At 37.5% G+C, this 16,553-nt stretch overlaps 1 protein-coding gene across 1 annotated transcript in view; it reads left to right on the forward strand.

The window, feature by feature from the left end:
- GPRC6A (G protein-coupled receptor class C group 6 member A) overlaps positions 1-16,537 on the forward strand; it is a 34,738-nt gene extending 18,201 nt beyond the window's left edge. The window contains exons 4-6 of the mRNA XM_070953024.1: positions 9,241-9,453; positions 13,923-14,046; positions 15,405-16,537. Of these exons, the coding sequence (XP_070809125.1) occupies positions 9,241-9,453; positions 13,923-14,046; positions 15,405-16,537 (1,470 nt within the window). The remainder of the gene's footprint in view (positions 1-9,240; positions 9,454-13,922; positions 14,047-15,404) is intronic.
- The last annotated feature ends 16 nt before the right edge of the window (positions 16,538-16,553 follow it).

Genomic DNA, 16,553 nt, shown 5'->3' on the forward strand with positions numbered 1-16,553 from the left:
TTGTATGTTTAGAAGAGAAAATGCATAAAATATCAATAAAAATGGTCAGGAATTTAGATCATCCTCTTACCAGGAAAGTCAAAAGTTTGTGGGGGACATGATAAGGGTTGAAACATCTATCAGTTTGGAAAAGGTAGATCAAAATATTTTTCTTCTCTCCTGAAAATACAATTTTGGAACTCTTCTGTGAAAGATGACAATTTCTTCAAGCTAAATGATAATTTCTAACAGTACAGTCTCATGCCCATGTATATTTATTCATATAGTGTGACTGTAGTATTATTTTTTATCCTTATTATTATCTTCTTTACTCCCTCTTTATAGTTGTTGCTTGTCAGATGTAAATGCCTTATTCTCTAATGTGTAAATAATGTATATATGGAACATCAGGGGTTAACTTATTCTTTGGACTTTAATGTATTCATAATTTACCACTCCCATTCCTGGCTCCACCCCTTGTATATAAAAGGAGCCATCCTCCCCATTTTCCTTGCTTCTATCTTGAATATTCAGCGAATATAGAATGCCTATTATGATTAAAGAGAAATATATTTAAATCTTTAACTTCTATTATCTTTATTGAGTCTGATCCTGAAAATATTGCAACAAGCTGGTAGCAGAGGATGGTTAATTGACTCAATAAGTAATTAAAAATGTCCAAGAAAGATAGGCCCAACACCAGGGCCTACAGCAAAGAAATAGAAACTGATCAAGAGATGATCAACGAATCCACTAATGCGATTTCGAGAGAATCCGAAGAATACACCACTGAAGAAGAAGAACTGATGAGTGAAAATAACGACCAGGAAGAAATCGAGATAGAAAATAACGAACTCAGGTCAGAGATATTAAAAATACTAAAAAGCCAAAAGAATGATGAAAGCCTCATCGCGGACCTCCAGGAGATGCTGAGGAACAGCGGAGCAGCGAGAGAGAAAAACATCATTAAAGAAAAACCCAAAGATCAAAAAACTGTGAGTGAAATGACTACTGAGAAAATAGTTGTAAAAAAGAAAAGATGTGACCCCGCGCGAAATTTTGAATGGCAGCCATCTTGGCTTCAACGAACTTCAAAAGAGAGTGAAGCAGAGCCAATCAAAACGCTCAGTTCAAAATTTCTGGCGCGAAAAACGCTATCAGACGAAGAAAGTGAAAAAGAAGTCTCAAACTCTTCAGATGAACCAAAATCAGAAAGTGAAGACGATTTAACAAAGTCTCAAGTAAAGTCAGCAATGAAAACACTTTTTGCTGCTTTTGGGCCAAGATTGAAAATTTCTAAGACATCAACGAAGAAGCAAGAAATCAAACCGACAACTCAAGACCTGCACGCTCCCATCCTGACTTCGAAAACGACGACACCCGAGCCCAGAGAGCCATGCCGATTCCGTCCTACACCGCAGACAGAATCGAGTGCCAGCACACACAAGAGAAAGAGAAGAACCGCCGCCATCACCAAAGCCCCAAAAACCGAGCCAGAGACCGACTCATCTGAAGAGGAGCGGATCGAGAGAGCTGAAATGGAGAGAACCTTCCACAACGGCGCCAAAGAAGAAATGAGCAACGCGCATGTGCAAAACTACGTAGACGGCCCCGAAAGACTTGAACTGGCCAGAGAACCGCGCAGACTCGTTACAAGCATCCCAATGCCGTTCTGTAATTTCCTGCACTTGAGAGACCACGGACTGCCTCAGGTTGTAAGTAATGGACAAAATAATGTGGGGAACTTACCCAGTGACTTCCCAAAACTTAGAGTTGATGGCATTAATTTACAAGAGTGGTACCAACAGCTTCAGGTTATTTTTATGAAAGAAAATTTACTATTCTTTATAACTAGTCCTCCAAGAAGACCTTGGACTTTAAAAATAGACTGTTTACATCATAGAGCATTTTTCATAATAATTTCTAGCGTGTCTCCTGCAATGTATCATAGCATCAAACCAAACCTAACTGTATCAGAAATAATTCAATGCATGTTTAATCTATTTCACAGCGATAGCGTAGCCACAACCACAAGAATGTCTAAGGATTTCTTTTCTTCTAGAGTGAAACCAGGGGTTTCTATAAGTGAACATTTGATAAATCTAAACAAAATAAGAGCTGAGCTGCAATTGAGGGGGGAAGTGATTTCAGATCAAACTATGAAAAGTGTTATTATCAATTCACTTGATCCATCATGGGATAGATTTATGTCACACTTAGATACCATTAATTTGGGATATTTATCAATAGAAAGTCTATCTAACAAATTGATAACAGAAGACAATTCAAGAAAAAATCGTTCCAGTAACCAAACAGAACACAAATCTTTTAGGAAAGTAGTCTTTCAAGATAAATATAATGAGGCCTTTAGATGCCACAATTGTGGATCCAGGGAACACAGTAGAAGAGACTGTCCCAAAGTCCCAAGGGAGAGACATAGGCCAGAATATAGGAGCAAATACAATTACAGACAATCTTCCACAGATAGACACAAATATAGAAGTCCACCAAACTACAGAGAAAGTAGAGGGGGTAGAGAAAATTCAAAAGAGAGAAAATCTGGGTCACTAAATGGGCTAAATAAACAAGACAGCACCAAAACACAACAAGATGAGAACAATAATTGGCTTATTGATTCTGGTGCAACAAATCACACCACTAACAACAAAAGTATATTATCTTCATTTACAGAAGATAAGTTTGTGATAAAGGTAGCTAATCAAGAAAAGGTTCAAGTATTAGGCAGAGGAAATGTGACCTTGCCTGGTTTAGGGAAAATAGAGGGGGTATTATTAATCCCAGAAATACCTCACAACATACTAAGTGCTATAAAACTAAGCAGAGAATCTGACATCAATATAGTTTTCTCAAAGGGGAAAGCAACTATAGAAAAGAACAAAACAAATGTAGGCACTGTGATGATAAAAGGGGGTCTACCCTATCTGATAACCAAAGAAAGATGGTTACATAACATTGATTCAAATATGGAAGATTGTATTGAAGCAGATGATGAAAATGTCAGTAACAGTGACAATGATGAATGTAAAATAACTCATGATAACAAAAATACACACAATGAGAAGAAACCAAAAATAGGTAAACCAATTCATGATGAGTGTGCTCACATCTTACATAGGAAGTTAGGACATGCAAGCTTTCCTGTAGTACAAAAAATGACTGAACACGCAGAAGGTGTAAAAATAAAAAATTGTGAAAATTATTTAGAATGCTCAGTATGTAAATCCACCAAACTAAAAACCAGTCCCAGACCAAAAAAATCTAACAGATCAACTAACAATATTTTTGATTTGGTACATATGGACTTAGTTGGTCCATTAACTCCATCAATTACCTATAGAAAACGTTACTTCCTAACAATAGTGGATGATTACAGTCGCTATGGTTTTGTTTACACTTTAAAGCACAAGGATGAAACCTTTCAGAAATTTAAGGAATTCTACAAACGCATAGAAACACAACATAATATCAGAATAAAACAAATTATGACAGATAGGGGATGTGAATTCATGTCTAAAGAATTCTCCCAATGGTTAAAGGATAGAGGGATGCTACATTTCACGTCCAATCCATTTTCTGCATTTCAAAATGGGATTGCAGAGAGAAAGAACTCCACACTACAAACCATGATTAGATGCACATTAGAGGATGCTGGTTTAGGCAAACAATTTTGGTCAGAAGCCTTACATTATTCAAATTACACTCAAAATAGAACATGGTCCAGTATTGTGAATAAGACACCATATGAGGTGATGTACAATAGAAAACCTAAATTAGCACACATGCACATATTTGGAGTTACTGCAGACGTGCACATACCTAAACAATTGAGGAGAAAGGGAGAAAACGTATCCAGGAGATTAAGATTCATGGGATACGAAACTGGAACCAAAGGGTACAGATTCATTGATAATAATAACAAATTTATAGTATCCAGAACAGCTGTGTTTCATGAGCAGGCCAATTGGTCTAAGTTGCACCTTAATGAAATTTTTCCTAATAAAAGCAAAGATAATATATCTTGCGAGGAAGGAACAACAGAAAATCAAAATATTAACAAAAGTAAGAACAAAACCAAAACTTGGACAAATAGTCAGCATAAAATAAAGACAGACACATTAACAAAAAAGGAAGCCAGATATTTGCATGACAACCATAGCAAACCTGAAAGAAATATTAGAAATAATAGAAACCAAATACCAAATAAATACAAAGATTATATTATGCATATGGATGGAGAACAAATAACACCTAATACATATGAGGAAGTATTGAAACTTCCCCGTGAAGAAAGAGAAAAATGGGAACTAGCTATGGAAAAAGAAATGGAAAGTTTACAAGGATTAAATGTATTCACACCTGCGATCGCACCTAAGGATAAAACAATTATAGGTACCAGGTGGATTTATAAAATTAAGAATTTAGAAGGAGGTAATACCTTATACAAGGCCAGACTAGTTGCACAAGGTTATGCACAAAAATATCCAGAAGACTATACTGACACATATTCACCCACAGTGAGAACAGAGAGTGTCAAAACAGCTCTTGTAGTAGCATCTGCACTCAATCTAGACGTGTTTCAATATGACATACAGACTGCATACTTACATGCAAAATTAGATAAGGAAATATATGTAAGAGCACCACACAGTCAATACACTAATAAGAACGAAATTTGGTTATTAAATAAGAGTCTGTACGGATTGAAGCAATCTGGCAAAAGATGGTACGATTGTTTGGTAAAAGTACTTAAGACCATGGATTTCAACGCCACCACTGCTGATAACTGTTTCTTTGTAAAAAAGAGTAATGATCATATTGAATTTGTATTAATTTATGTGGATGATATTTTATATATTGGAAAGCATAAAGAGAGCAGGGAAATCTTTGTAAATAAGTTAAACGAACACTTCTCATTGAAATCACTAGGTAGAGTGAATAAATACCTTGGTGTACAAATTAACAAAACTAAAAGGGGATTCAAACTTACTCAGAAAGATAAAATCATTGAACTCCTAAACAAATGTAACTTAAATAATGCCAAAACATGTGACACACCTATGCAAACTGATTTTCTTAGAAACAATGATGAATCTTCCCCTGAGTTTAAAGACAATACATTTTACAGATCAGTTATAGGTTCACTCCTTTATATATCTAATTGGACTAGGCCAGATATTGCATTACCTCTCAATTTATTGTCAAGATATGTTAGCAAACCAACCTTGTATCATTGGGAAGCTGTCAAAAGAATTTTAAGATATCTGAAAAGTACATTAGATTTTTGTTTAATATTGGAACCCAATAATGACAAAGAACCAAAAATTACTTGTTATGCTGATGCAGATTGGGCTGGTGATACATCATGCAGAAAGAGTACCTCTGGTTATGTTTTTCTATTGAACGATTGTCCAGTTTACTGGTATACTGGTAAACAAGAATTGGTAGCCACTTCTACCACAGAAGCGGAATATGTTTGCTTGTCTAAAGCTGCAAATAACCTTGTATGGTTCAATGACTTGATCACAGATGTTTGGAAGAAACCTACTTTACCATTTATTATGCATGAAGACAATAAAGCGGCCATTGAAATATCTAGATCCGATGCAATTGGACAAAGGTCCAGGCATATTGATATAAAATTTAAGCACGTGAGACAACTATCTCAAGACGGATTCATCAAAGCAATACATTGTGATACTTCTGAACAATTAGCTGACATATTAACAAAACCCTTACCTTCTAAACAACACAAATATTTAACTTCTAAATTATATGTATTATATTGTCCTGAATCTGAATGTAACTGGTGTTGTATAACGAACCGGCATTTAGAGGGGGATTTGTCAGATGTAAATGCCTTATTCTCTAATGTGTAAATAATGTATATATGGAACATCAGGGGTTAACTTATTCTTTGGACTTTAATGTATTCATAATTTACCACTCCCATTCCTGGCTCCACCCCTTGTATATAAAAGGAGCCATCCTCCCCATTTTCCTTGCTTCTATCTTGAATATTCAGCGAATATAGAATGCCTATTATGATTAAAGAGAAATATATTTAAATCTTTAACTTCTATTATCTTTATTGAGTCTGATCCTGAAAATATTGCAACATTGCTGTTGTGATGATGATGATGATAATGATAATGATGATGCATGTATACAGAGTATTTCTGGAGACAAATTCTTGTGTGTTTAATCACACTTGGCCAAATAAAGCATTCAATTCAATTCAAAAATGAATTTTTTACACCAGTCACAATTATACCCTTCTAGAATTCTAAATAGTGATTGGCACAGGTTAGAGTGGCTTTTTTCCAGTTTGGACAAATGTACCAATAATATTTTATCGATAGTAGTAATTTGTTTGATTAATATTCTATCTTTCCTCCAAGAATTTGATGCAGCTTCTATGGGAAGCTCTTCTCAACGGAACAGGAATATTTGATGCTAAAAGGTTTTTTTTTTAATGGTAGTTTAGTGAAACTGCGCTTTCCCAATGTCTTTCTGAATGTCATGGGGGGGGGGGGAATGACAAGAAAAATTGCTAGTATCGTGCACTATACAGGATTCCATCTTGGAGGGATCTGATTGGCTTTTGCTAGAAGCAGGGTTTGGGGGTGACCGGAAGTTTGGCTTGATTTAAAAAGGTAATGTGCATGTTGCTAGTTTTTGAATTTGCAACCTATGGGGAGAGTACTAGCATCAAACATATAAACACTTTCCTAAATCACCAAATGCTTTGTCATTCAGTGATTCATAGCTTTATCCCCACATCACTTTCCCTGAAAACATTGTATTTGAAATGATAGCAGTGATCGGTAATGAGCCATACCCTTCATATAAACATAACATAATTTGATATTGCAGACATCCAATAAAACAATTAAATACACACACAACAACCTTTCACTCAGTTTGGTGTGAAATCTAGGAACAAATGCAGCCAGTTTTATTAAAGCTGTCAAGACTGTATTCCTGTGTCCTGAATGGTTTCATTAAAAGCAAAACTCTATACAAATGGCATATCCATTTCCTAATATATCCAAGTGATCAAATGAGGAGGATATGATGAGGTGTGAAGTGATAAATTGAAGGACTGCATTTGAGTGATGAAACTAACATGAAGGGAACAGAATCAGTGGTGGGTTTAAACTTTCAAATTTTTTTACTACTGGTTCTGTGGGTGTGGCTTGGTGGGCGTGGCATGGCTTGGTGGGCCTGGCAGGGGAAGGATACTGTAAAATCTCCATTCCCACCCCACTCCAGGGGAAGGTTACTGCAAAATCCCCATTTCTTCCTGATCAGATGGGACTTGGGAGGCAGAGAATAGATGGGGGCGGGGCCAGTCAGAATTTGTACTACTGGTTCTCCGAACCACTCAAAATTTCCGCTACCAGTTCTCCAGAACTGGTAAGAACCTGCTGAAACCCACGTCTGAACAGAATGGATTAGGACTCTTTCCTGAGCTGCTAGAATTTTAGTTGCAAGGAGTGAACGTTTGTTTTATTTTTCTCAGGACAGGGGCATATTCAACATTGTCTTCTTTTACAACCACTATTCTCCTACATGCATAGACTTAGCTATAGTGGAGTGGTAGAATGCCTGGTACCCAGTGGTGGGTTTCAAATTTTTTTACTACCAATTCTATGGGTGTGGCTTGGTGGGCGTGGCTTGGTGGACGTGGCAGGGGAAGGATACTATAAAATCTCCATTCCCACCCCACTCCAGGAGAAGGATACTGTAAAATCTCCATTCCCTTCCCAATTCAGCGGAAGGTTACTGCAAAATCCCCATTTCCTCCCGAACAGCTGGGAGGAAAGAGGCAGAGAATAGATGGGGGTGGGGCCAGTCAGAATTTTTACTACCGGTTCTCTGAACTACTCAAAACTTCTGCTATCGGTTCTCCAGAACTGGTCAGAACCTGCTGAAACCCACCTCTGCTGGTACCATAAGAAAGCATTGTATTTCTGAATCCCTTTCTATGTAAAAATTAAACTTATAGTAAGCTTAAAATCTAAGTTACTTGCAAATGTGAAATTATAAACTGAACGATGATATGCCAGCCTTTTGTCTGCTGTGCTGTTATTCTGTTTGTAGTGAGTTAAGGTCAACTTGCACAGTCTGAAAATGATGTCGTTTATCCCAGCTGAAGATTCAACCATCTCATTCAGTCAGGTTTAAGTTACTGTGGTAAAATGATGCAATTGTGAAATTCTCTCAGAAATGGGCAGCTGGCCAGACCAGATCACAGGTGGACTTTTAAGCCTTGAGAACAACCTTGAGAATCATTTCAATTATATTTCTAATAAGGAGGGGGGGCAGTTAATCATATGAGATTGATATCAATGCAATACTTCATATGCAATTCCAAAAAAGCTGCCACATACGCTGAGAAAAAGACGAAGCTACTTTAAAGAGTTACAGATAGGAATTACGTTCATGTCCAAAGCATTTTTCCTCAGGTGTTTCCAAAGTGCTGCAGAGAAGTAATTGCATGGACTGTGTTTAATATTTTGAGTTGTATGATTGATTCGTATTACAACAAGTCTTCTTTTCTGAATTAGCTGACTTCTTCAGTGGTCCTTGGAATGCCACTCAAAGGTCAACTGTGGCCTTCAATTCAAGGAAGATAGTCCAGACCCTGTATTTCATAGTATTACTACTGCTAAAAGTCATTGAAGACTAAATTGTCCTATGTCAAATACATCAGCCATACATTTACTAACCGTGTACTTCTCAATTATAATTATGATGAATAAAAGCCAAGTTCTGCTTATTCCTGAAATGATAAATTCATTACAGGAAGCTATAATGAAGACTTCATAGCATTTGCAAAAGTTAATCACATTATTAACTTTCTATACCTTAGTAATATTGTTAATAGCTTATTTGTTTCCAAAGGAAATAAGATTAAGTTAATATTTTATTTTTATTTTAGCAAATAAAACAAATAATGTTATTTTAGAGATGAGCTCAAGCTGATAAACTGCCCTCTGAAAAAAAGTAACCAGAAAAATATTTTTTTATTTTTATTTCATTCCATGATCCTTTCTTCACATTTTAATTGCCCACCTACTCCCCTTGCTTAAATGGTTTCAATAAACATTTCTTCTTAATCTATAGTTAATACAATCCTGAAATGTGCAATGCTATTAGTTGCTATTATCTGGTGTTTGCCTTCCTTAAGCAATATTGTTTGTTTGTTTTTATCATTCCTTGTTTTCATTACTGCAGTTGCTCGAAATACTTAAAGAGATAAAGTTCACTGATAATGAACGGGAGGTCTATTTTGACTCTCAAGGAGACATTATCACAGGATATGATGTCCTGCTCTGGAAGGAAATTGATGGAAGAGTGGTGATTACCAACATGGGAGAGTATGACCTGGAGAAAGATGACTTCATCTTTGCAGATAAAGAAGATGAAATTGAATTCATGAATCTAAAGGTATCTGAAGGCCTGTTGAAAAAACAATGGGACTGAAATACACATGGATGTATCTCTACAGGAGATTTGTATAGACTTGGATCCATGCTTTAAGTTTGCTACTAAATGGGGAAAGAAAAATGCAGGAATTGTTGGATGAATGGATTATGCATCAGCCATAAGAATCCCATCAAGACATTTAGAATATCAATCCATAAGCCTCATTTGGTAACAGCTATGGTAATATAAGTTGTACTTCAAAATATCTAGAATACTGTAGACTGATTATCCTTGCAAGTCAAAAAGCTACTTTAAGGAGTTAAAGTAAGAGAAGTGTTTCATTGTCACTCCCAGACCCTCTGAAGCACCTTTTCACCTTCAAATGTGAGGGGCTATAGAGCCCTAAACTCCTGTCATTAAAACATAAAATAAATATTTGTTTTTCCCCATTGTCACCTCTAGTCAAACAGGTTTTTGAAACAGTTCTACAACTTGTTTGCCAGAGATATAAGTGGGATGAGAGTACCTTTATGCCTTTCTTTGAAATATTTCATATTGTTGTTTAAGTCTTACCACAAAAGTACTCCTTACCACAAAAGTATTGAAATTATAAATAATTATAATTATAAAATTATTAAAATTATAAATAATTACAATTATAAAATTACTAAAATTATAAATACTTTTATAATAATAACACATTAACACATTTTAATAAGGTAATTATTTGAAACAACAGCATAAAGAAATCAAACTAACAATTGTAGTAGGAACTCTAAATTGCAAAACAAAATTGGGCATTCATTATTTTAAGAAAACACATGTAGATTGTGATAATCCTTTTACAGATGTCTGAAGAAAGAGTAATATTTCCATTCCATGAGAAGATATTCTGTAATGATGACACTCTTTTTCTTTTGCTCAACAACTTAATAGATTGTATCTTCAGGCGCATGAATTAGGTTTATGTGGCTTAAGCGAAGATCCAAGAGGTGTATGCACTTCTTCAAATATGATTCAGAAGGCATTTAGGGATTAAAAGATCAACACCAGAGCAGGAGCTAAATTCTAATTTTTCCTCAATCTTTTGAGTAATAGGTGTAATATATTTTTATTGCCTTTGCTCAGAAGAGCAACTGAGATACCCTAGTGACCTTGAAAAATAGAAAATTAAACAATGGTCTAATGTCAGGGCACAGATGAGAGCAAAGTTCTTTTCCAGAGAGGAATATAGCAGGTGAATCAATAAAAAGTGACACTAATAGTCTTCTGGTAAGTAATAGTGATACACCTAGAGAACTTCAGGTTGTACACATGGCCCTTTGAAGAGAATGCAATTCCTTTTAACACTGTTGTCGCAACTCCATTATGGGTCCTCACTTATATCTCTTATATCTCTTATGGCCTCTGGGTCTCAGCTAGCCTTCTATAAATTCCCTCCAAAGACTTCCTGAAGATTTCCATTCCCTCACTAGAACTAATTGAAGGAAACTTCAAATAAAGCTGTTGACATATTAGCCCAGCTGGCAAGATTTCTGGGGAATCCCAAAGACTGTCCATATTTAAGGGTGCCACAGCATCACCGTCCACTTAAGTCTGTTTAGAAAGGAATGGAGCTATTGTAACCTTATGCTACATCAGTTAGTCATCTGGAAGATATGATAGTTAACAGTACTGAAGGACAATGAAGGCTCCAAGAAAAATAACAGGTGATGATGTCCCTATCAATTCTCTATTGATCTACCAGGGGCACCAAGGTTGCAGATGCACCACATTGCACCTACAGATACAAGGGATCAGTTTCATCTAAGACTTTATACCACATATAGCAGTCAGTCTTTTCACACGCCTCCATTCTCAGTTAATAAAAACCTGTGAGCAGGACCCAGATTAAATTAGTGGAATTTAAATTTAGATTCCAATTAAATAATTAGGATAAGCAAGTGGTATTAAAATGTGCTGGAAACCTTTTTTTTGCCACTATAGCAGTGGGTTGCTCCTGGTTCTCACCGGTTCGGAAGAACCGGTAGTAAAAATTTTTAGTAGTTCGGAGAACCGGTAATAACATTGGCTGGCCACGCCCCCAAACCGGTTCCTGGCCCAGTTGCCGCTCGAGCCCACCTCATCAGAGGCTTTTTTTAAAAAAAACCTTTTAAAAGCATTTTTTCTACAACCTCTTTGGCTGAAAAAATGCTTTTAAAAGTTAAAACTTTAAAAGTTTTTTTAAAAAGCCTCTGATGATCGCGTGGTTCAGCTGGGATCTCAGAAGCTTTTAAAAGCATTTTTTCTACAACCTTTTCAGCTGAAGAGGTTGTAGGGAAAAAAATGCCTTTAAAAGCCTCTGGCTATCCCAGCTGACTTGCCTGATTGTCAGAGGCTTCTAAAAGCATTTTTTTCCGCAACCTCTTAAGGTTGTAGAAAAAATGCTTTTAAAAGTAAAAAAAAAAAAAAAAAGTTGGCCACGCCCACCCAGTCACATTACCCCTCCCACCAAGCTACGCCCACAAAATAAGCCACACCCACAGAACCAGTAGTAAAAAAATTTAGAACCCACCCCTGCACTACAGCATCTTCTCATTGACGGCATTTTATTGTAAAAAGTCTTACCTGGTGCATACATTGTTTCAGCTCCCAGATATTGGTCATTTCCACTCCTGGTCATTTAAACAAAAAAATCCTCAAGTTTTTCACTCTTATTAATATCCAGCAATAGATTTAAAAAAAAAAAAGAAAGAAAGAAAGAAAGAAAATACCACTACCATACTTTCTAAAATTTAAATTTGTTGATAATTGTAACTTTATTTTGTGCATTTATTCTTATAAATGTACTCTCTTTTTCTGCAAACAGCCCAGTGAACATAAAATGAACACAGTAAATACGCTATTAATAAATAAATAGTGTTTTTCATGCAATAGTGCGTTCAGTGCTTTTCACTCACATGACTGCAGTGGGCCCATCAACAACCCTTTGGTCCCCTCAAGTGTTTTGCTCCAACCACCTTTATCTAATTGCTTAAGGTATTTTTACTTACAAAGAAATCAAATGGGAACTTGGCATGCTACAAAGTGCCAGTTTCGGACATAATCTTTCCTTACAGGACTGCCTCTAAACATCATAGAATTGTCATCCCAAAAAGTTTCATTGGTAGAAGGCAATTGCCCAGTGCTTTAATTAGAAATGCATTCATACCATTATCATCCTAGAGGGAAAAAAGAAAGATATACTGTAACAGATTGTCGAGAGTATTGTACGGTGCTAAAAGAACTACACAGTTTCTCAAATTTGTCAATTGGTGCTTAGGGCTTGATGCGGCCCACTTCATGACATCAATTTAGAAAATTAGTTCCCTGCCGTAGCAATCACTTCATGAGGAGCATTCAGAACATATCTCTACATTCCAAATATGCCCACTGGTTTGAAAAGATTGTCAGACCCAACTCTGAACAATCATTGATGGTTTTCAGAGTAGCAAACAGGTGTCTATTATTTGAAGTACAGATAGTCCTGGACTTATGATCATAATGGAATTTTTATTGTAAGTCATGATGATCATAAGTCAAGGTACCCATGTGATTGGATCTGGTTTTATGACTTGTTTCCAGTGCTTGTTAAAGTAAACACCACAGTCATTAAGTAAAAACTGCAGCCATTAAGCAAATTCACGTATTGCTGGAAACTGGGCAAAAAGGCTGGAACCCAGCCAAAAAAACATAGTAAATTGTTGTTACATGACCATGGAATGCTGCTACCAGTAGTAAAGGTGAGCTGGATGCTAAATGCCCATGTCATGTCACCAGAAGTGTATGCAGCCATCAAAACTCCAGAAATGGGTCATAAGTAGCTTTTGTTTGAGTTCATTGCTAAGCAACCAGTCATAAATTGAGGACTATCGCTAAGAAAGTAGAAGAGAGCAAGGGAGGAGCTCCATAACATTCTTTGCAAGTCTATGGCAGTATGAAATTTCAGCATGGCCATTCAGTGGCATTGTCTGTCATGGATGGCACATAGGCAAGTTACTTCCATCACAATGTGTGGGCATCAGCCATAGCACTTGGACTTATATATAGCTTGATAGTGCTTTACAGCCCTCTCTAAGCAGTTTACTGAATCAGCATGTTGCCCCCAACAATCTGGGTCCTCATTTTACCAACCTCAGAAGGATGGAAGGATGAGTCAACCTGGAGCCGGTGAGGATTGAACTCCTGGTGATGAGCTGAATTAGCCTGCAATACTGAATTCTAACCACTGTGCCACCAGGGCTCCTAAATATTTAGGATTGGCCGTGGAATAATATACATTTGACAGAAATAGTCCACCCTGGATTTGGATTATTTTCACTAAGGGTCAGATTACAGAAAATGTTCCTGGTAAATTTACAATGAAGATGTGTTAGTTAATAATTTATGATCATTACTGCTTTTTTTCTTCTTCCTGGTGTTTATTATCATTACTGCTTTTTTTCTTCTTCCTGGTGTTTTTGTTCTTGCAGAATGTCCAGTCCAAATGCTCTAGGAAATGCAGACCAGGACAAGTGAAGAAAGTTTCCGCAAGTCCACATACCTGCTGTTACGAGTGCATCAGCTGCCCTGAAAACTACTATACAAACCAGACAGGTGAGAAGCCTCAAGGTGAAATTTGTTGAAGGATGGAACATTTGTATGGTGTTTTTTTTAAAGAAACCCTCACAGAAAAACAATAATAGTTGGTTGTTGTTTTTTCCTGGTGCTTTCCGAAAAGACTTTTTATTGCTCTGCCTCATTCACCTGCACCCCCACCAGCCGTGGGTTGCCCCCGGTTCGGACCAGTTCACAAGAACCGGTAGTAAAACCGGTGGGAGGCTCCACCCACTGACCCGGATGTCATCATAGGTGATCTGTGCATGTGCAGAAGCTTCTGCGCATGCACAGAAGAGCATGTGGGGGGGGCACGATGCGAACTGGTAGTAAAAGTATGTAGAACCCACCTCTGACCCCACACAACACAAATTAGCAGAAAAATATGAAACAGCTGTAGAAAACCATCTGATTGGTAGTGTTGGGGACCTCTCTATAGAATTTGTGGAACTGGGAATATATTTTAAGGGGAATATTATTATAAGGACATCTAGTAATACAGAAGGGAGTGTGTATGTCATCTCCTAAAACAAAGGATCTGTTGATAAAAATAAAAATTTCACAGGAAGAGCCTTGAAAAATACAGCCGGGCGGTTGGGCTGCATATTTAACTTCTGTTTATGGACTTCTTTTATGTGACTGTGGTAAACATGAGTAGGGATCCCTCTGTATCTGCCACTGAGACCTGGAGGTGGGGGAAAATCTCTTTCTCCCTTCTCCCTTCGCATCACATTTGTGTCAGAAGCACCAAGGTGCTTCCAGGTTGAAAGGATTAGACAGTGACATCACTGTTGCCTGGGGAATACCCAGTTGGGGACTCTTTTCATGTTCCCAGCAGCAAGGACAGGAGCTCATCCTGTCACACAGCAGCACTTGGGTCTCAAATGTGGACTTGCTAACCTCCAACCCAGCATCCTAATCACGCGAGCCCCCATGCGCCTTCCTTTTCCATTAGATATGGCAGACATGAGACTCTGAAGAATGGGGTGTGGAGAGGTATGATATTCAGTATATGTCATGGCATCCTACAAATGGTCAGTTGTCAGGATGCAAGTATGTTTTAGCAGCATTCGAAGATACTGTCACTGAGTGGACACCTTCATTTTAATAACATTGTAATTTACTGCAGATGGCACTGATGGTTGATTTGAAATGGCTTAGAAAGCTATTCTAATATCCTTCTCAGAATGTTTTTTCCATTCTTATTCCCTAAACTTATGCCTAGACTTTTGTTAGACCAAATATCTCTCAAATTATAAACAAAAATAATTCATTCGAATGAACCAAGTTGATGCATTTCTAAACTTTCAACAACTTAAGGGAAATGATAGGTGATATTTTTGTTTTTCTATGCGTAGATATGGATTACTGCATTTTGTGCAACAACAGAACCCACTGGGCTCCGGTGAACAGTTCAACCTGCTACAGGAAGATGGTTCAATACCTCAACTGGAATGACTGGTTTGCTGTTTTGTTAGTGGTGCTCTCTGCCCTTGGAATTGTGTTGATTTGTGCCATTTTCATAATATTTACTCGAAATGTGGACACTCCTGTCGTAAAGGCATCAGGTGGCCTAACTGTATGCTACGTTATACTACTCTGTCACTTCCTGGCTTTTGTTAGCACAAGTTTATTCATTGGCCAGCCCAAAGCATATAAATGCAAACTAAGACAAGCTCTCTTTGGCATTAGCTTTGCCCTCTGCATTTCATGTATTTTGATTAAGTCCCTGAAAATCTTGCTGGCTTTCAGTTTCGATCCCAAGTTACAAAAATGGCTGAAGGGCCTCTACAGACCCATTCCCATTGTGTCTTTTTGCACGGGGATTCAGATCTTGATTTGTTCGGTCTGGATCACTGTGAGAAGCCCTTTCGTGCAGGAGAACAACTCCATCCGGAGAGTTATCATCCTGGAATGCAATGAAGGTTCAGGGGTGGCCCTCGGCATCATGTTAGGATACGTTGCCCTCCTCGCATTCATCTGCTTTATCTGTGCTTTTAAAGGCAGGAAGCTCCCCGAAAACTACAACGAGGCAAAATTCATTACCTTTGGCATGCTCATCTATTTCATTGCATGGATTATATTCATCCCTGTCTACACAACCACTTTCGGCAAGTACTTGCCCGCAGTTGAAATCATTGTCATTTTAATATCTAACTACGGGATCTTGTGCTGTACATTCTTCCCCAAATGCTACATCATCCTGTATAAGCAAGAAGCGAATACTAAATCCGCCTTCCTTAAAATGCTGTACAATTACTCTTCCAAGAGTGCAGGGAGTATCAGTGTCAATCAAAGTTCTCTGGACTCTAAGAGTGGGACCCCTCCGGTTCCAAGCACAAATGCTTGTTGTAAAGTTAAGGGTGAGAAAAGCTGGCTGAATGGTAGTTGCCATTTGCAGGCGTCAGGGCCCAGAGAAGTGAGAGGGGAAGTCCACATCAAAAACACAGTGGGGCCCACAATACCAAGGAGAAGGCTCTCTAGCATATGAAGGGAGATTGGAAGTG

Source organism: Pituophis catenifer, unplaced genomic scaffold, assembly GCF_029215685.1.
Source record: "Pituophis catenifer annectens isolate HBS135680 unplaced genomic scaffold, rPitCat1.0.hap2 SCAF_1, whole genome shotgun sequence".
Classification (NCBI taxonomy): Eukaryota; Metazoa; Chordata; class Lepidosauria; order Squamata; family Colubridae; genus Pituophis; species Pituophis catenifer.